We start from the raw sequence: 22,834 nt of genomic DNA on the forward strand, positions 1-22,834 counted from the left end.
TTAACGTGCGGAAATTTCGGATGACAGTTTCAGACTCAGTGTGCAAAGACCTTACACTTGATTTCAGTGGAGTTAAAGCCCTGATATACTTCAAGCGAAATCGAAGAACAAACTGGTGTGACGTCATTTCAAACTAAATCAGGCCCAAACAGAGTTAATTTCGTTCATTTGGAGTTCATTTCGAAACAGCTTGCCAAAGTGAACTTTCAGGAAAAGTTTACTCCGAGTGCTAAACGCCTTCAAACTCCCTCAAGAAATCCCTGATGTATATAACTTTCTTCAGATAAACACAAATAAAGATTTTTAGAAAACAAATCAACGCTTCCGGTCTACTGTCCTACGAGCGTTCATGAGAGGATTGTTGTGAAGCTCGCGCGTCAAGTACAGTTGAGAAGCACAGAGGACCGGCACTTGTGATTCACAACACACTTATGCTCGTATGACTTTCACGAGGGCGAAAATATTTCATTTGCGACGCAAGATTTCAACATGCAGATTTCACAACAGATGATGTTGCATCTAACTTTTAGAAACTTTTTGGAAGAGTTCCTATGCAGCCATAAACAGATAAACATCTATATATAGATAAATAGATAAACAGCTCACTAGTTTTAGAAAGACAGCCATCGCACAGAACTTACCACACCACCGTCTGGGTTGCGAATATAACCATAGCCAATGGTCTTGTCAATGGCAAACCCAAATTCGGAGCGCCGCAGGTGGCCCACAGGAACCCCGTTGCGGAAAATAGCTTCCAGACCAAACATTGGCACTTTCCTGCAGGAAAAACAAACAACACATTAGTGCTGATCAAATGAGGATCCCTAAATAACATGAAAAACTGCATGGCATTTATGCCAGATCCTAGAGGCCATATTTAGATCTGGCTGTTTGATTTTAACTTCTAAAATGTTTTATGATGATCATAGATTGATTTCAAATTCTACATTCAATTTCTTCAAACTGTGTTGGATGAAGTTGTTTGGGCAATATGTAAAACATTAGAATGCTGAAATATTTACTAAGGCTCATGTCAGGCGAGAATGAAGCTCTAAGCAGACAATCATGAAGAGTGGAGGGCAAAATCTCCTTGAGAAACCTTATCAGACAAATGTAAGGTGACACATTATAGCATTATTTCGGCATTACAGCAATTATTCACTTTTAAGCCAGACGGTCTGTAAATAAATGTCAGAAAACTTGCCAGATACCCGAGGCTATGAACACACTGATAGCCAGCATAATAGCCTGCTGCTGCGCTTTGAATTTTAACCCCCAAGATCACATTCAGGAGTCTGCATCTGCTCAATCGATGCTTCATTTTCACTGTTGTTGTGATGTTTTTAAGCAAAACAGAGCAATTAACACAAAAAAGATCAAAGTCAAGGTGCATTAAAGGTGCAGTAAGTGATTTCTGAGAAACACTGTTTGTTGACAATGTTGATGTCTCTTTGTCTAATTTAATTCTTATTAAATTTAATTTAATATCTTTATTCTAATATTAACGCGGGTCCTAAAGCTCTTACCTGATCATAACCTTTCTTTTTCCAGTGATATTCCTCTGACCTTTTCTCTCAGCCATTTTCTCTTTCTTCGAATCTCCCTCTTGCTCTCTCTCTCCTCCCCCATCATGAGTGGACACACCCCCTACTGCTGAATGGCTGACTCTCTCCTCCCCATCATGATCGGGCACACCCCCTACTGCTGATTGGCTGACTCTCTCCTCCCCCATCATGATCGGGCACACCCCCTACTGCTGATTGGCTGACTCTCTCCTCCCCATCATGATCGGGCACACCCCCTACTGCTGATTGGCTGACTCTCTCCTCCCCCATCATGAGTGGACACACCCCCTACTGCTGAATGGCTGACTCTCTCCTCCCCATCATGAGTGGACATGCCCACTACTGCTGACTGGCTCCCTTCCCCTCCCTCATCATTATTATTAGACACACCCCCTCCTGCTGATTGGCTGACTCTCTCCTCCCCATCATGATTGGGCACACCCCCTACTGCTGATTGGCTCTCTCTTCCCCCTCCCTCATCATTATTGGACACACCCCCTACTGCTGATTGGCTGACTCTCTCCTTCCCATCATGAGTGGACATGCCTCCTCCTGCTGATTGGCTCTCTTCCTCCTCCCCATCATGATCAGACACACCCCCTACTGCTGATTGTAGGCTTGTTCGACTTGAACCAGCGCTGCACAGACCGTTCGGTGAATGCCATCAAAGTACCGCGACAGCAATTGAAAAGCATAAGGAGCCATCTACTTTCTATTCGCTCTCGCGGTACTTTGATGTCATTCACCGATCAGTCTGTGCAGCGCTGGTTCAAGTCGAACAAGCCTTGTCTCTTTTCCCTTTCCCCCATCATGATTGGACACACCCCCTCCTGCTGATTGGCTCTCGTCCCCCTCCCCCATCATGAACGGACACCCCCCCTACTGCTGATTGTTAATATTCAACACTCACTCATCAACTGTGAAACAGACGATTCGTCTGCGCAGACCCTCAGCCTTTTGGGCCTCCAACGCCTTCCGACCCAGGAAGGGAATGGAGGTCTTCATCTTACAGGTGAATGCAAGTCCCGCCTCCAGTGGAGTGTCATCAGGACGCAGATCTGCATGCCAATGCCTGTAACCTGATAGAGACAGACAGTTCATTCAATCATTTCAATAATAATAAAACGATTCTTATGTTCTTAGAAAATGAAATCTTTTTTGTATTCATGTTGGTTTCATATTATATTATAAAAATGAACAAAAAAGTTATGTACACTACCGCTCAAAAGTGTGGGGTCAGTACTATTTTTGTTGTTGTTGATTTTTAAAGGAGAACTCCGGTCAATTTTAACATTGAGCTAATTTTTTTGTAAATTTGGAGTGCTGTCAGTACAGAGAACAATGACAAAATCGACAGTCGACTACTGTGGACTTCGACCGAAAACAGGAAATAAATACAGGTATGAGCGCTGGCCGAATTAACTTCATTTTTATTCATATCTTTGACATCTACTGCAGTCAGATTCACCGCGTTCACTCTGAAGGAATCACTCACATGACCTGTGCACTTGTAATGACACATCAAGGATGTTAAGAGGCTAAAAGCAGGTTTAAAACTGGCCCCATTTAAGTCAACATGGAGCAAATTTTAAAAAGAGGATAACACGGTGTAGGCAACACCGATTTTTGTCGTTGTTCTCTGTACTGACAGCACTCCAAATTTACAAAAAAAATTAGCTCAATGTTAAAATTGACCGGAGTTCTCCTTTAAGAAATGAATACTTTTATTCAGCAAAGACGCTTTAAATTGATCAAGGTGACAAAAAAGATTTCTATTTCAAATAAATGCATCCAATAAATCCAATAATGCATCACAGTTTACACAAAAAAGAAAAACATTGATGACATTTATTTGATTTTCAACATTGATAATAATAATAAATGTTTCTTGAGCATCAAATCATCATTTTAGAATGATTTGTGAAGGATCATGTGACACTGAAGAATGGAGTGATGATGCTGAAAATACAGCTTTGATCACAGGAATAAATTACATTTGATCATATATTACAATAGAAAACAGTTATTTTAAATTGTAATAATAATAATGCACAGTAATACTATTTTAAATATTTTTTTTAAATCTTACCGACCCCAAACCTTTGAACGATAATGTAGGCTATAAAATAATAACTTATTCTTTGGATATTTTTTTTATATCAATATTTTCCAACAAATCTTTTTCTTATTATGAAATAATAAAATATTTTTATAAAATTGTATGTATGCATATGTATATATATATATATATATATATGTGTGTGTGTGTGTGTGTGTGTGTGTGTGTGTGTGTGTATATATATATATATATATATAAAAAAAATAAAAATTTATTCAGAATTTGAAAACATGTTCATCATAAAAAGTGCATTCAAGCCATTGTCTGTATGAATTGCATTTTTAGATATTAATCGATATTAATTATTAATAGCTCTAAAGAGCATCACGTCATTGAACTAAATAAAAAAAAAACATTAAAACCCCTATCCATTATTACTAGCACACTGATGCTTTCACATAAACAGAGATGGACTTATTTCTTCATCATACTTCGTCATGAACTCAGGTAGAGTATAAATACACAGTCTAGTAGATATGACCTACATAGTGAACAAACAGTGAAGCTGAGTTGAGTCTCAAGAGTGCAGTGGAAGTGCTGAAGTGTACAGCTCCAGTAATGAGTTTTTATTGTGTCCAGCTGTCTACTTTTCCCTTTAATTCCGGGTAGAGCTAAATGCATAAGGGACACCTACCAACCTACAGAACTACTATGACCAGTGCTTTTACTGTTGCTGGTTCAGGAGAACTGCTGCGGTTCAGTTTAAAGCTGTATTGAAAGCAGCACTAAGAATGAATTATATATGTGGCTCTATTGGAGAGCTATACAATGATGTTTTATGCTTGCAGTGTGAATCAAAAATGCATCTACAGAACTCTAAACGATCAATCGAGATCTGTTGAGTGAAACTCTTAGTGGCTCAAACAATATTCATCAACAGAATCCCAGAGTAAATCAATCTTGACACACTAAAAGCAAAGTTTTACAACGTCACCTGGAGAAACACATCTCATAATGCATGAGGGATTGTGAAAACATCTTTTACCACTGAACTAGATTTTTAGAAGAAAATGTACAGTAAGTGATTGTGCTTTGGATGGTTGCTAGGCATTTGCTTACTGGCCCAAGTCAAAAGAATATTGATAGTGATACCAAATACAGTGATATTAATAGTAATGACACTACAGCATACCTTTCTCAATGCTCAGGGAGTCAATGGCCCTGTATCCAGCGTTACAGATGCCGTATTTGGCACCGGCGGCCATGATGGAGTGGTAGACGGGCAGACAGGACTCTTTCGGGATATGAAGCTCCCAGCCCATCTCACCCACGAACGACAGACGCATGGCCCTCACCTACACACACACACACACGATGAAAAAAATGCAACGTTATAATACGTAATGATGAGATTCCTGGATATTGAGTCTATTTTTATGTATAAGGAATGGACTCGTTTTCTTAGAGGAAGCTTTGAGCAAATCTAAGATAAAATAATTTCAACTCAAATATTTAATGTCCATTAATTTTTTATTTTCTAAGCAGTCATGCAATAAGCGGGATAAGGTACGTGTCAGGTGGTCATTATCAAAAACATAAGTGATAAAGGGTGTTAAAACCAAGGCAAATGAGACTAAAATGAAACAAAACTAGAAAACAGTGTAAGCATAATATATCTGAAGTATAATAGTATCATATTATTATTCAAGCATAATAAAATGTCATGTTAAAATTTTCATTACGAACAAATTTTCTCTTCTGCTCACCAAGGCTGCTTTTATTTGATCAAAAATACAACAACAATACAGTAAAAAATATTACAATACAATATTACAATATTTTCGATCGATATATATTTTAAACTGTAATTTATTCCTGTGATCAAAGCTGAATTTTCAGCATCATTACTCCAGTCTTCAGAGTCACATGATCCTTCACAAATCATTCTAAAATGATGATTTGATGCTCAAAAAACATTTCTCATTATTATCAATGTTGAAAACAATTTTGATAAGCTTGATATTTTTGTGGTGACATTTTGTCAGGATTCTTTGATGAATAGAAAGTTCAAAAGAACAGCATTTGAAATTAAAAATCTTTTGTAACAATGTAAATATCTGCTCAATTCAATGTGCCATTGCTGAATACAAATATTTATTTCAAAACAAAATTGTACAGACCCCAAATTTTTGAACGTTAGTGTAATTTAAAGCTAATTTTAGTGTCGTAATTCCAGGTAAAATGATTTTCATGGTATACACATGTGACATACAGTATGAGGTGAGCTCATGTTCTTCTGGCGTATCTGTCCAGCCTCGACTGACTTCACCCTCCAGAAAGCTCAACTGTTCATGAAACTGGGCTGAATACCGAACACACATTAACACCCAACCAGGGATCAGGATACAGTATCAACAGCGCTAAACAGTCACTTAGATAATAGGCTGGCCGCTCTCCAGAACCTGCAGCAGTAACAGACGCACCGAGTGTGTTTGCAGGGATCAGAGAGAAGCGGTTCATTGTGCCCGCCCGGCCTGAGATCATGTGAAGGACACCATTATCAGCCAGGAACAAGCACTGCGTTCACAACTGTAACCTGAGGGAGATACAGTGAAGCATTTCTGGAGTCGAATTCAAGACACTGTTAGACTGGTACCCTGTTACCCACAATCCACTAGTTTTAGCCTTAGATAACCCATATGCAGACTGTGTTCACGGACCGCCTCATGCATATTCAGCCAAAAGCTGGCAGAAATTGGTGGTCACAATCTGATTGGCTGGCTTTAAGCAATTTATGTCAAACTGCACAGGTTTTTATCAGTTCGGCAAGAACACAGTTGGTATTTTTCCCAGCAGCCCTTCCAGGAAGAACTAGCCAATGGATTTGCTGTATGCAATGTTCATGGCATCCAATCTTTGAGAGAGTTTAGTTCTTTTGAACTTTCTATTCATCAAAGAATCATGAACAATTTTCAGGAGCACAACTGACCATTTTAACGATATCTTTGAGATGCGATAATCTTTTGAGAAATAAAAAAATTCTAAATGAATAAAAAAAAAAATCTAAATCACCCAAGCAATCATTTATCAACATATTTATTCAAGATTCAATTTGATAATAGAAAAGATATATTTATCTGCGATTATAAAATAAGTAAAAATGCATGATCGTATTTTTGAACAAATCTTTTAAATGAACGACTGATTCTTGTTTGATTTTGTGTTCACTGAAGCCTCTCCTAGCTTAGGTTGCACTCATGGATGTATCTGTTGCTCTGTTCAACGGGCCGCTGATGGAGGACAGCACCTGGCCAGGGGCCCCCAGGTTATTTGAGTCGGGGCCCCTGCTGTAAGCCTTTGGTTATGAAGGAAATAAATCTAATGTAACGTCTAATGTATGCATAAATAAATGTGTAATAAACTACATAAACTATAAAGTATAAACTATTTGGCTACTGTATTGTTATGCATGACCATGTTCTGAGGTGAGTGGGAGAAAGAGTGTGATTGGGTGAGCAGAGATAAAAGTGCATGACATCAGCCAATAGAGTTGTGTGTCTATATTCGAATCACAAGAGCGGAAGTAGACCATCGGTCAGAAACACAAACACACGTACACATGCATAACGTTTTTTTGGATATTATACTTAAATGGATATTAAAGGGATAGTTCACCCAAAAATTAAATTCTGTCATCATTTACTCACCCTCATGTCGTTTCAAACCTGTTTGACTTACTTTCTTCTGAGGACCTTAAAAGAAGATAATCTGAGAAATGTCTCAGTATTTTTTGTTCATTCAATAAAAGTCAATGGTAACCAAAACAGTTTGGTTGCCAACGTTCTTCAAAATGTCTTCTTTTATGTTCCGCAATAGAAAGGAAGTCATACAGGTTTGAAACGACATGAGAGTGAGAGACATCACGCAGTGAGTTGTGTGATATATAAGAGGACCAATGTAGGTCTGGGGTGGGGCATGTACAGTAAATGCATTAAATCATTATAACACGTTATTTTTTCCATTATAATTGATTAAATGAATGTGCAAGAACCACTAATTAAAGCAGGAGCAAATGTGTGTGACTGAGCTGGAACTGCACAACGATGGAGGACAGGGAGAAGGAGGGAGCGTTACCTTGTGTCCAGCGGCGTTCACTATCTTGTGTGTGGAGAAGGGAAAAGCATCATTACTGAGGTCGGAGTCCAACACTTCCTGCAGAAGCTCACGACTGTCAACACACAGATCACACGTCACAGTCATACAACCATACCAACAAAAGCAATACTTCAGAAATCACTATCAAGTTTGAAGTTAGTGAAATGAACAAGAAGAAAGGTCACGAGAGGCATTTTTGTGATAACCAACATTCTACCACTCTCTCACTTTCATAATTATTGAATAGTTTTTTTTAATTTATTTTTTTATGTTTATTTAATTTTAAAATGAATTAAATTTTATGTACACTCGGAATATTATGAATGAAAGTAGAATAAACACAGTGTATATATATATACACACACACACACACACATATATATATATATATATATATATATATATATATATATATAATGATAATTATATGGCCATTTACTTGAAAGAAAAGCACACTTTTTTTAAGCAAAACATTTCACAAGAGGTTTGTTAGGTTTAAAATAATAGAACTTTAATTTAATATAAAATAATATTTTAAAGTATTATTTTTTTTTTTTTACATTATAAAAAAAACGGATTAATTAGTGAAATAAATATATTGAATACAGAATAAATACAGTGGAACTTAAGCCAGACTTAAAATGTATTAAATGTCATTGCATTGTATATATTAAATAAAAAACCAAACGGCATTTACTGTAGAGAAAAACAAAACATTTCACAAAAGGCTAAAAAGTTGAAAAGTGTTGAATACAAAAGTGTATATGAAACGCAGCAAATTAACATAAGAGTTGTGGTTATTATTTTTACTACATATTCTTTATGGAGTGCATTACATTGTCCCTATGTGTCACCATTTATACTGTCTCCATTTCATCAGGTCAGCCATCAGTCTCTCTCCCTTTCACTCTCTCCATCAGTGTTCCTTTCTATTTTCAACCCGCGGCCCTCGCCTGACCTGCTCTTTTCCTGCGAGTGTGTGTGTGTGTGTGTGTGTGTGTGTGTGTGTGATGGACTTGTTCTCGCTGCATCATTTGGGGTGACAGGAACAGCTTGGCCTGTTTTGCATTAGCATGTGTGTTAACAAAAGCAGAAGGATGGCCTGACGAATGTTTTCTCAAGTAGAAGAGTGTGTGTTTGGCTTCATGCATTACATGTATCTCACAGTACAGTTCTATTCCAGCAACAGACGAAGAGAAGAAAATTATATCTGTGTGGGCAGAGAAGACCGGTAAAAAGGTTTGAAAAAGGTGAAGGAGGAGGAATACAGTCAGGGGAGAGCATGAGGATGATGAAGGTGGATTGCCATGTATTCAAAGGACTGCATCGTGTGTGTGTGTGTGTGTGTGTGTGTGTGTGTGTGTGTGTGTGTGTGTGTGTGTGTGTTTAAGTCTCCTTCCCTCCACCCACTCAAACATCTCTCTGTTCACTGAAGCACAAAGGCCAACAACCACTCTAATTATACAGTGTGTGTGTGTGTGTGTGTGTGTGTGTGTGTGTGTGTGTGTGTGTGTGTGTGTGTGTGTGTGTGTGTGTGTGTGTGTGTGTGTGTGTGGGCATGTGTGTGTGTGTGAGAGACAATCTAATTAGGCACTCTGTCTCTCCTTTAGCAGTGTCAGTTAAGCAAGGATCAGATATAGTCTTAATGAAATCACTTTTCACCACAGAGCACAAACGATGAGAAATGAAGCGAGGCGCTCAACCAAAACGCTCGGAGAATCTTGACGTGCATAAAATGTACTACTCTTATGTTTGAGTGAAATGTTACATTAAAATGAAGAAATTAACATTTAACCACTAGAGAATATCACAGTTTTAAATATATTTTTGTATATATATTCTTGAGTACAGTATGTATACTCACATTATATTTTCAAACATATATTTCTATTTTAAATAAATGGTGCTCTTTTGAACTTTACATTCATCAAAGAATCCTGAAAAAAATCAGCACAACGGTTTCCAGCATTGATAATAATAATGAATGTTTCTTGAGCATCGAATCATCATGTTAGAATGATTTCTGAAGGATCATGTGACACTGAAGACTGGAGTAAAGATGATGAAAATTCAGCTTTTAACAAATTCAAATAGAAAACAGTTAATTTAAATTAATATAACATTTCGCAATATTACTGTTTTTACAGTATTTTTGATCTATTAACTGCAGCCTTGGGGAGACTTCTTTAAAGGGTAACTAAACCCCTGGTCAGAGCCTGACTCCACCCACTGGCAATATTTGAAAAATGCTGGAAAAGTAGGCAGAGCCCAGTGGAGAGGGGGCGTGCATCTGTGATGTATCTCTCTGCAGGCAAGGGCGTGGTTAGCTGGTACCCTCTGACATCAGAGGGTACCACAACTTCCAATAGGAAAATTCAACTGCAGTAGCCACTGTTCAACCTGAAGAGGGCAGCACTCAGACGTTTTTACACCATATTTTGTAAAATTAAAAAACTTTAAACACAAATGTCAAAAAAACTACTTGAATCAACGAACAGCACTAATAAAGCACCATTCTTACAGATCATTAACTAAAAAAAGTTGGTTTAGGGTTTAGTTACCCTTTAAAAAACATTAAAAATTATATATATTATTAAAAATTATATATATATTTTTATTTATATATGACTTTCTTTCTTTTGTGGAAAAAAAGAGAAATTTTGTTGAATGTTCAGGCTGCTCTCTTCCATACAATAAAAGTGCTGTCAAGCTCCAAAAATAAAAGTAATGTACACTATATTCTAAGTTTTCTGAGGACAGACAATAGTTTTATTTGAGGAACAGACTAAAATTAAAGTTGTCTTGAAAATCTTGGTTGACTTGGTCACCATTCACTTTCACTGTTTAACAGCTTGAACATTCTGCTATAAATAACTGCTTCTGTGTCCCAGAGAAGACAGTCCAGACCGACAGACATAAGGGCGAAGAAATGTCATGAATTCTAATTTTCATGTTCATTAAAATGTTCTTTGTACAAAAGAACAAAATCTGCCTGCTTTGGCTAATAAAATGTCCTATTATAACATGCATCTGCTGATTCCATCTCCAGACCCTCTCCATCACCCTTCGGTCAAGCTCACAGTGGTTCAGTGCGATGCGAACGCAGCTGTGGTAAAGCACGCATTCACACTTCAATATAAGCACACTGTCGCTTGCTCTGCTAACACTCCATTCATCTCAGTCCTGTCCTGACAGGGTCCCATATGACACAGGGCTTATGAGCTTCCCGGGCTGTACCGTCACCCCGAAATAATGTCTAGATGTTCACAAACAACGAGATTTACACTAACAAGTTCCTTGAATCAACATCCTTTGTTGTCCCTGGAACATGTCGTACTTGGGTAAAACACATTTTGAGGGAGGTAGTTTTCAATACAATGTTATAATTCCAGCAATAAAATATTGAGAAGGTTTCTCATGGGGACAAAATCACACTAGAACATCATTACTCAGAGACGTTTCCTCAGCTGTGTCTACACATGGGCCGTGTCTCATTCCACTTACTGGTTCCCTATGGCAGGAATCTGTATATTCAACCACTACCACGTGACTTGATTAACAAAATGTAAAAAACAAAAACAAAAAAACTGCATTTATGGCATAATGTTGATTACCACAAAAATTATTTTGACCTTTTCTTATAAAAAAATATCTGGATCCAATGAGGCATTTACAATGGAAGTGACCATTAACAATATGTCTGTTAAAACATGGAAACCATTAAAAATGTGGGTGTTAAAAAAAAAGAAAACTTTAATTCACCAAGGACAGCAAGTGAAGACATTTATAATGTTTCATTAGATTTCTACTCCAAATAAACAGTTTTCTTTTGAACTTTCTATTCATCAAACTATCCTAGATCAAGGTTTCCAAAAATTTATAATAATAAGAATCATTATTAATAAGTGAGTACCAATAATCATTTATAGTAATTAAGCATCAAATCATCATATTAGAATGATTTCTGAAGGATCATGTGACTCTGAGGACTGGAGTAATGATGCTGAAAATCAGTTTTGATCTAAACTGTAAATAAATTACATTTTAAAATATAATTAAAAAAGAAATCAGTTATTTTAAACTCTATTAATAAAACATAAGTTATTTCGTAAAATTAGAAGCTTCAAATTTCTACTGCTAAATCCTACAAAAATTGGCCCCATTGACTTTCTCATTGAAACTGCCTCACCATAACCTTGATTTTTATTGATAATTTTTTTAAATGATTACAAATGGTGCCAAAGAGCTTAACTTGCATGAAACCCAGAATGTTCCTCTAAGATGACATGACATTTACAGTAAGTGAACGAAGTGAGCAGTTTTATGGCACCCTGTGTGAAAATCTCTAGTGAGCGAATATTTCGGTACACTGGGAAGATGAACAAGTGCTCAGACTGAGAACCCACGGAGTTCACAACGGGACTGAGAGTAGCTCCTGTTCATTAGAAACACAGCTGTTCTCATTAGATGTGACAGAACCACGGCCCTCTCCTAAGCCATGAGGAGAACAGTGAAGGAAGGGAGATTTCACAAAGCTGCTAACTCTTTCATCTAGCTTTCATCTGGACACGAGGAAAAGGACTGAAGGACACAGGCGAAGGGCACACTCTTTTGATGAGCAAAGCAGAAGTGCTTTAAAGGGCTCACATAATGAAACATCTCATTTCCCTTGATCTTTAGAAACAGAACAGTTTCAGAACTTCTTTCAGAGCTCCGAGTCAAAAAATATCCTTTACGATACAAAGCAGCAGAAACCACTTGTTCTGAGGGACTGTCTACAAAAAAGTTAGCAGACAGGGATAAAAAGTCAAATAAAAGTCCATCTCATGCTTAAAGGAGAACTGAACCATCTCATGCTGTCAGTACAGTGCTGTCAGTACAGAGAACAACGACAAAAATCGGTGTTGCCTACACCGTGTTATCCTCTTTTTAAAATTTGCTGTCAAAGTCCACAGTAGTCGATTGTCGAGTTCACGCGCATAGGTAATCAGGTATGTGCGCTGGCTGAATTAACATAATTTGTATTCATATCTTTGACATCTACTGCAGTCAGATTCACCGCGTTCACTCTGAAGGAATCACTCACATTGGCTGTGCACTTGTAATGACACATCAAGGATGTTAAGAGGGTAAAAGCAGGTTTAAAACGTGCCCCATTGAAGTCAACAGGGTGCAAATTTTAAAAAGAGGATAACACGGTGTAGGCAACACCGATTTTTGTCGTTGTTCTCTGTACTGACAGCACTCCAAATTCACAAAAAAAATGAGCTCAATGTTAAAATTGACCGGAGTTCTCCTTTAAGAGCATCAGGCACTGGAAACGAGTTACGCATTTCATCAGAATATACACAGCTACTTTTGATTGACCATCAATGGAGAAAGTTTTTTTTTTTTTTTTTTTTGCCCAGAAGGTGTAGTTACAGCATCTACCAGCAGGGCTTAACTTCCAAACGCTAACTAGCCAAATCTTGACCCCTTGTTTGCTGTCAATTTCCCATGTAAAATATGCATTGAAATGACAAATGCAGCTAAACCAAAATGTCCCACATGGTCATAGTGAGGGCGGAAAAATAGCAAAATTATGAATAAATTACAAAAGTATTTGTGATGCAAAGAAACATTTGATTCACATAAGTGGACCTGAGTTGTGTTAAAAATTATGTTTAAAAAAATATATATATAACAAGAACAACTTGAACAGTCAAAACAAACACAGAAAATCCAACAAAGAAAGAACATTTCACCATAGCTTATTTGGCCTAAATCATGGCTAAATTATTTTAGGTCACATCAATAATATGTGACAGTTTTACTGTTAATGTAAATGTCATTTAATTTATGCAGCTTAAGCAAACCCCCTGAGAACATATTCATTATTCTTTCCTGTATTTCTTCATCTTCCTTATTACACCTCTGAGACACACTTTATATTGACTGACTGACTGTTGTACGGCTCTTTTTTTCATCTGTTTTCAGGGCAGAGGAGAGAGAGACGGCGTGTGGAATGGTGTCAGGTGAGAGACGACAGACAGTGGATGTTATTACTGTATACAGCAGCACATCAAGAAAGAAGAGTGGAAAAGGGTCAGTCTGACACGACTGCTCTATTTACTTCCAGTTCTTGAATTTGGACATGATTCGGATATGTTAAAGAGGGGGGGGGGGGGGGGGGGGGGGGGGGGGGAGTCACACTTGGCTCCTTCGCAGTTAAAAATAACCGAGACAGGAAATGAGTGGGAAATACGAAAAAATATGAAAACTCAGAGAATCTTTTAGTGGTACAAACTACAAATCAGCCACTGTGCAGAAAAAAGTGCACAGCAAATAAAGGGTGAGACACTAAAATATCAAGAGTGCAAAATAGAGACACACTATCCCACACCACTCCCTCCCCCCACACATATATATGAAATAGCGTGACTATAACACAGAGCAAGTTTTTGCACATGTGTGAAAAAAAATCAATAATTCAGCCACAATGCAGTAAAACAACAACAACAGGAAGGAAGAGGTTACACAAGAGTACAAAACAGACACACCCCCTCAAACACACACTCACTTACACACACGTAGAGACACATATGTTAATGTTTTATTGAGTTTTGATGTTATGTGTAACAAAATATCCTCCTCTGTGTTCAGGTTTGACTGTAGTAAAATGAATGCAAAAACTGACACTTCAAAACAACATTTGGGAAAAAAAATCTGAACAACCAACAAAAAATCTAAACCTTGACAAAAAGTAGTCTTTGAGAATGTCTAAGTAAAAAACCAAACCCACAACTTAATAAAACGAAGTATTTATTTATGTCTAAAAACCACTAGAGAATTTATAAGGCACTTTATATAGAACTATATAGGCATCTAGTGGTTACACCATGGCATTACATAAGTTTTTCTTTTTTTACTCCCACAAGATGGCACTAATCTTTAACATGGAATACTGCTTTAATTGATTATTTTTTTATATATATATATATATATTAGATTATAAAAAAAAATTCAAAAGGGAATAATAGCTAATATATATATATATATATATATATATATATATATTAATATATATATATATATATATATATATATACATATATATATATTAATAAATATTGTATATTATCTTAAAATCCCCTTCAAAATAATAATCAAAAAATATTATTGAACAAAAATATATTAGATTGGTTTTACCGGGAAGTTACATTTCAAGGCTTCGTTCACTTTGGACCAGGGAGGAGCCAAGTGTGACCACTAAATGAAGAGGGTAAACGTAAAAGTAAACAGCTAGACTATAAAAAAATTCTCCGTTTATTATTCAATTACTGAAGCATTTCTTACATGTTAAATATACCTTTATATCAGAAAGATTATTTAATTTCTTTGTTCTATTTTATTGTCATATTATTATTAGCTTTTTTTTCTTATTTGAATAGCTAAAATAAAATAAAACGAACTTTATCGTGATATATATCGTTATCGTGATTTTTTCCCCCTCATATCGTGAAATACAATTTTGGTCATATCGCCCCCCCCACAGTAGCATACAGAAACAAAGTAAAACAGTCTATTTACATTTTTTAATCAGTACTTTCCAATATTGATCAATTATTTATAATCAACATTTATCCCACTTTGACCACCATCTTGGATCTCTCCTTCTTGCAAAGCATTCTGGGATTACATTCTCCATGATCCTGGCTTAATGGCCATTAAGACCGAGGACAATAACTATCAAGTTTTAATAATTGTTTTAATTCTACGAGACTAGCGAAGTCCACACCGCAACTACTGTATAATGATAACGCCAGACAGGAACGATAACGTTGGAATCATATTTAGAACGATTTTTTCCAGCTGATGAATGATAAAAACATTTGAGACAACCAATCAAAAGCCATGTGACTTTAGAGAGCTCGAGCATTTAAAGCGGCAGACGACAAAACAGCAGTGTGCACTAATAAAAAACAGAACGTTATCATGTGTTGGTGTGGATGCTAATATAGTTATGGTTATAGCTATTGTTCTTGGTTTAAAACAGGCCTTTAGAATACTCAATACTCAGTATACTCAATTCAACAACTCACTAGATTTTGAACACAGTCTGTTTATGTGTGTGTGCTAACCTCTTGGGTCCCTGTATGCTGATCATGCCCATGTCCTCAGTGTGGTCTATCAGTGTGCAGTGGAAACCCTGGTCCTGAAGCGCTGACTGGATGTGGCTCCAGTTGTGCTGCGCCACACCACCTCCAATGGCCAGGTAGTACGCATCACCTTCAGGACACACACACACACACACACACGATGTGAATATAAACTCATGACTTCCTCCTAACATGCTGATGAGATGCTCGCAACGCCCTGTTTCAATGCCTTACACATCAGTTCTGTGACCCTGAACAGAATGAATCATGCGTGTTGTTTACCGTTAGATTGGGGTGTCAGTGGGATGTGGGCGGGGCTTGGCTCCAAACGACTGACGGTGAGGTCAGACTCAACTCCGCCCCTCTTGTTTAACATGCAGGTGTAAACTGTGGAGCCTGAAACACAATCACAGTCAAGATAATTACACTTCAGAAAGGTTTACCACTGAAAGTATGTGGTCAGAATATTATATGTTATATGTTACATGTTACAGATATTATATTGTGAAGAATAGAAAAAAAGAGTGAAAATAGATACGCTCAGTGTGGATGGATGGCAGATTGGCAGACAGAGATTCTCACCTGGAGCTTTGTTGACATCAGCTGTAAACAGCCAATCAGCAGCCTTCTTTGCATCCGGCCCAGTCAAGTAAAACTTACCAAAGTAAGACATATCAAACACAGCTACAGCATTCCTACAGGTCAGACACTCGTCCCGAATCTAGGATCAAACAAAAATTTAAAATATATAAATATATATATATATATAAAAAAAGATTAAATAAATACTGGAACTGGAAACAAATACTCTCACAAACATCTACAGATGTTGCTCACCACATCATGATGTGGAGGGAAGTCAAAAGTGTACTCTTTGCCAAGTATCTGGCTGTACTTGTTCACAGTGTTCTTGGGGACGTCGTAGGCTCCGTAGTAATCATAATCTAGAACCTGAGGAAAGGCCATTGCAAACACAAGTTTAGCAGACTAACCAATCAACCGTCAACACTGTCACGATTTCTGGCCTATACTGAGGTATTGGTGCATATGTCTGTGTGTGTGTGTGTGTGTGTGTGTCTGTGTGAGTCTGTGTGTGTGTGTGTCTCTCTGTGTGTGCGTGTGTCTGTTTGTGGTGTGTGTCTGTCTGTGTGTATCTGTGTGCGTGTGTCTGTCTGTGTGTGTGTGTGTGTGTGTGTGTGTGTGTGCATCTGTGTGCGTGTGTCTGTTTGTGGTGTGTGTCTGTCTGTGTGTATCTGTCTGTGTGTATCTGTGTGCGTGTGTCTGTCTGTGTGTGTGTGTGTGTGTGTGTGTGTCTGTGTTAGCCTGTGTGTGTTTGTGTGTATCTGTGTGCGTGTGTCTGTCTGTGAGTCTGTGTGTGTGTGTGTGTGTGTGTGTGTGTGTGTGTGTCTGTGTTAGCCTGTGTGTGTTTGTGTGTATCTGTGTGCGTGTGTCTGTCTGTGAGTCTGTGTGTGTGTGTGTGTGTGTGTGTGTGTGTGTGTCTGTGTTAGCCTGTGTGTGTTTGTGTGTATCTGTGTGCGTGTGTCTGTCTGTGAGTCTGTGTGTGTGTGTGTGTGTGTGTGTGTGTGTGTGTGCATCTGTGTGCGTGTGTCTGTCTGTGGTGTGTGTATCTGTGTGTGTGTGTGTGTGTGTGTGTGAGTGAGTGAGTGAGTGTGTATGTGTGCGTGCGTATGTGTGTGCATCTGTGCGTGTCTGTGTGTGTGTAAGTGTGTTCACATGTGTGTGTGTGAGTGTGTGTGAGCGTGCATGCGTGAGTGTGTATGTGTGCGTGTGTGTGTGTATGTGTGTGAGTGAGTGTGTGCGTGTGTGTATGTGTGTGTTGAAAACTCACTTGAGCAGGTCCATCTTGGTTGAACCATCCCGGTCTCTCCCAGCCGTGTCTCTCCTGAAACACACAGCCCTGTTCCTGTAGCACCTGTTAAATAACACAACCATCAAACATTAAATATTTCGGTTTCCAGTGAAGGATCCAGCATGTTGTAGGCAGAGGCTAAAGACAGTGAAGAATCGTAAATATGGAGAGAACACAGCGAGATTTCAAAATCTGAAAAACCTCTGTGTTTGTAGTCAACATTTCAAACTGGACGACAACGAACAGTGTTTGGGCCCAAAAGAAGGCAAAACAACTGTGAGTAAATCGTCATTCTGTCAGTTCTGCACAACTTCCCAAAGCAAAATGCCATCGTGTACAGGTAAGAAAGCCATAGTTTGTTTACCATAACACCGTTTAAAAGTAGAAAAAGTATGATGCAGTTTTCAGTGATAAACTTCTCTAACAACACTGTATGGTTAATAACCCTTTGTCGATCCGACTCTCCGTGGGAGGATCATCTGCAGTTCTCATGGAGCCCTGGAGCTCTCAAGAGTCTGATGAAGCAAAACACGATGACAAATAAACGTGAATGTCTCTGTCCCAGCACCAAGAAAGGGAAATCATTTTTCAATTACATACTATACTATAGACACTGTGACAATACAAAACGACTTTAAAAATCGGCAAACTTACATTATTATTATTATCTTTATTAAGTAACTGTTTAGTGATCCAAGTCAAAAAGGTTTAATTGCTAAGAAACACTACTCAACTAGTCACACAATTTAGGGTATCATTCATATCTGTAGCACAAACAGAGCAGGATAAGTTATGCATAGGTTTGGGGTCCCGAACCATGTAGGTAATCGTAATAGTGATGCGTGTCTCATCAAACACCCCTAATCAACACCGATTCTGAGCAGAAATGTCAGTTTAGGCAGAATAAAGAGTCAGATGTGGCATCCCTCCCTCATGCTTTTGTCTTCCACCCCTCGAAAAAGCCCATCACGATTTCTCCAGCTATTCTTGAGCTCGAAAACAAAAAGAAGGAATTGGTCCACCCTCCTCCCGGCCCCCCACACAGCACCAGATTCACGCTTTCCATCTCCCAGGCCAGAGAAACACTGGTTGCTAGGCAATTTGCCTTCCTTCTCCAGGGCTTTTGAAGTCCGTACATTCTTCTCCTGGAGTAAAGTATGAGCTGACGAGCTTTCCATGAGTCACACACAGCAGCTTGTTCTTATCCAGCATGAAACGCTATTATTTATTGTTTTCTTCGATAATGATAATGCTAGTGTTCTTTAACAGGCCCAGGCTAAAAATACTGTTCGCATGAATTAATTGGCAATGAGCCACTAGTGTACATGAGGAATTTAAAGAAGTATGTGGTAAAATGGGTGTTGATCGAATTGAGAAGAAATGGAAAGCAGAAGTTTCTAGAGGTAAAAACAAACCTGACAAGGATCTGCATGCGGTCAAGGTTTGCACAGTTGATTTTATGTGGTGTCAGTGATAGAAAGCTTGTGAATTTAAGGGAATTTAAGGGCCTTATGTTGCTCAAAATCTCCGGTAGAACACAAAAGGACGGGCAACCTCCAAAAATGACCAAATCACCATAAAAAGTATTTTTTTTTAACATGTCAAGTCTTTTATTTCAGAAATGGATAAAAACGAGGGATGTACGATATTGAGAAAGACTGACATACCGGTCAAAAGTTTGGAAAAATTACTATTTTTAATGTTTTTGAAAGCATTTATTTGATCAAAAATACAGAAGAAAAAAAAAGTAATATTGTGAAATATTATTACAACTTAAAATAATGGTTTTCTATATGTACACTTTAAAATATCATTTATTTCTGTGATGCAAATCAGAATTTTCAGCATCATTACTCCAGTCTTCAGTGTCACATGATCCTTCAGAAATCATTCTGATATGATGATTTATTATCAGTGTTGGAAACAGTTGTGCTGCTTAATATTTTTCTTTTATAACCTGTGATACTTCTTTTGTCACAATATACACTACCGTTCAAAAGTTTGGGCTCAGTCATTTTCGTCTTTCTTTTTGTTGAACGACATTAATCCTTTTATTCAGCAAAGATGGGTTAACTTGATAAAAAGAAAGTGATAGTAAAGATTTATATTGTTAGAAAAGATTTATATTTTGAATAAATGCTGATCTTTATAACTTTTTATTCATCAATGAATCCTAAAAAAAAAAGTATCACAGGTTCCAAATATTAAGCCACACAACTGTTTCCAACATAATAAATCAATCATATTAAAATGATTTCTGAAGGATCATGTGACACTGAAGACTGGAGTAATGATGCTGAAAATTCAGCTTTGATCACAGGAATAAATTACATTATAAAGTATATTAAAATAGAAAATATTTCACAATATTTTTGCTCAGATAAATGCAGGCTTGATGAGCACTTCTTTCAAAAACATTAAAAATAGTAATATTTCCAAACTTTTGACCAGTACTGTATGTATATACATATATATATATATATACATAGATTTTTTTTATAAATTTTTTTTTACTATGATGTATATTCCAACATGAAAACAAATATTGAAAGTAATTTTCTCAAGAATATTTAAATTGCTATATTTGGAAAGACTAATAGTGTTAATTCACCCAAAAATGAAAATTCTGTCATTAATTACTCATCCTCATGTTGTTCAAAACCCATAAGGGTTTTATTTCCCTCCATTGACAGAAAGGTAGTAAAGACATTAAAGTAACCCATGTGACTCCAGTCATTTAACCTCAATTTTATGAAGTGATGCGAGTGTTTGCGCGAAAAAACATAATTTACCACTTTATTTACAAAATATGAATCTCAAATGCAGATCATGAGGGCACCACAAGGCATGCTTGTTGTGTTGACGAGAGCAGAAGTTGTTGTGTGAACATGCGTTACTACTGTATGTTTTTATTGCGCAAACAAAGCACTCGCGTCGCTTCATAAAATTGAGGTTAAACCACTGGAGTCACATGGGTTACTTTAATAATGTATTTCTTACTGTTCTGGACCTTGAATGTGGTAGTTGCGTAGCTGTGGAGGGACAGAAAGCTCTCGGATTTCATTAAAAAGATCTTCATTTGTGTTCTGAAGATTAATGAAAGTCTTATGGGTTTATAACGACATGAGGGTGAGTAATTATTGACGGAATTTCATTTTCGGGTGAACAATCCTTAAACATTCTAGAATGAATAGGTGGTTTTATAGCACAGTGTTAAATTATTATACTACTTAATTTCTTCATTTTCAAATGATAAATCATTGAGATTTTATTTTGGCAGTTTGCCAGTTTCAGAGTGAAGAGTGGCACTGTGTTCACATACGTAGCTCATGAACAAAATTGTCCATATATTTACTTAATTAAATCACAACCTTTACGATTAGTGATTGCATTAAGTCACACTGCATTATCGATTATATACATCAATGTATCGTACAAACCCAATAAAAACCTACATTATATGGAAAAGAACAGCCTAAACATTCTTCAAAATAGCATATTGTGTTCTACAGAAGAAAAACACACAAGTCATACAGGTTTGTAATAAAATGAGAGTGAGTAAATGATGACAGAACTCACATTTTCAGGTGAACATTTCCTCTGACACACAAAATAATGTTCAACATTTTTACATATTGATATAAATGAAGGTTGAAAAGTTAACTTTTGAGATTAGATGAAAGGCAGGTGTCTTTTTAACCAAGTTATCAGTATCACATCCCTTTGCTAGAACTTAGCTGGATTAAGATTCCCAAGCCGGAGAGAGATGAAATATTCAAGAGGAATGTCTAATTTATAGTCATCTTAGTGAGGCTCAGTGGTCTAAATGAACGCAGAGTGTTATTATTGCTAGCTATCTATATTTCAGCAGGCTATTATTCACTAGGATGAAGCCTTCTTGCGCGGCTTCACGCCTGGAGCCTAGCCAGAACAAAGTGGTATTTTTGGAAACACTTAAACATCATCTTTTTAGCAGTAGCTTAGCAACAAGTCTTTTGAGCAGCGCCACAGATGCTGGCAGCAAAACGCTGGCTAATAGATTCACACATAACACTTTTGGCTAGCTAAGTGAAAGCTAAGTTGCCAAGTTGTGAAATTTCTCAAGTTAAATAATGATTTACACTTAAAGGATGACGTTTTGATGTAATTAACGCAACTTGTTCTCGGATCAGACTTGTGGAATTTCTTTTGTCTCAACACAAGCAATTACAAACTGACAGGACGACGGGTGTGAAAACAGAAACACTGAGACAGAAAGAAAAACAGAAACACTGAGACAGAAAGAAAAACAGAAACACTGAGACAGAAAGAAAAAGAGGAAAGAGCATTCATTTCACATTAGTACGGTTGAGAACCACTTGTCTAATGCACATGCATGTACAGGAAATTATATATGATTATTATGTACAGTTAAACAAAGACGTCTTGAGTCAGTGGTTGATAAGAGGATAAAGAGATGCAAGAGAAGGGCAGAACCTGGTGGAAGGGATCTTTCCTCATGTTGCGGCTGGCCAAAGGTTCATCGAAGGGAAAAACTACTGAATAGTTTTTGGCGTATGACTCGTGACTTCGCTCTCGGATCCAGCGGTTGTTTCCGGTCAGGGAATGGTGGAACCGCCTGAGATACAGACAGAGGGAGATGAAATAAGAAATGGAGAAGCACATACAGCACACACACACACACACACACACACACACACACACACACACACACACACACACACACACACACACACACACACACACACACACACACACACACACACACACACACGTGTAACACACTCGGCCATTTTAAGGGCCATTTCAACCTGAGTCCTCTAGAGCTTCATGACTGAACTTGATATTTAGTAGAAAGCATGATCTTCATGATGTTTAGTTTGGTTAACAGTTCTTGAATGTCTGAATTATTCCACTGGTGTGGAAGAAACATGATCTAGTATACTAAAACACTCGGCTTCCTGTGTCAATATAGTCTGATTCAGGGCTGCACGATTTTTAGAAATCTAATCTATTAAAAATTGCAAATGCAATTTAAAATGCAAAA

The 22,834-nt window shown here is 37.4% G+C and overlaps 1 protein-coding gene across 2 annotated transcripts in view; it reads right to left on the bottom strand.

Annotated features, from left to right (window-relative positions):
* The window catches only part of sardh (sarcosine dehydrogenase), a 61,899-nt gene that overhangs the window by 5,088 nt on the left and 33,977 nt on the right, over positions 1-22,834 (bottom strand). For both annotated transcript variants that reach the window (XM_082158785.1, XM_082158786.1), the window contains exons 11-20: positions 22,264-22,405; positions 17,767-17,850; positions 16,755-16,868; positions 16,500-16,638; positions 16,200-16,313; positions 15,900-16,047; positions 7,759-7,852; positions 4,817-4,979; positions 2,476-2,644; positions 642-777 (exon numbers count right to left, since the gene is read on the bottom strand). In XM_082158785.1, coding sequence (XP_082014911.1) covers positions 642-777; positions 2,476-2,644; positions 4,817-4,979; positions 7,759-7,852; positions 15,900-16,047; positions 16,200-16,313; positions 16,500-16,638; positions 16,755-16,868; positions 17,767-17,850; positions 22,264-22,405 — 1,303 coding nt within the window. The remainder of the gene's footprint in view (positions 1-641; positions 778-2,475; positions 2,645-4,816; positions 4,980-7,758; positions 7,853-15,899; positions 16,048-16,199; positions 16,314-16,499; positions 16,639-16,754; positions 16,869-17,766; positions 17,851-22,263; positions 22,406-22,834) is intronic.

The sequence above is a fragment of the Leuciscus leuciscus genome, assembly GCF_965113295.1.
Source record: "Leuciscus leuciscus genome assembly, chromosome: 24".
NCBI classification, from domain to species: domain Eukaryota; kingdom Metazoa; phylum Chordata; class Actinopteri; order Cypriniformes; family Leuciscidae; genus Leuciscus; species Leuciscus leuciscus.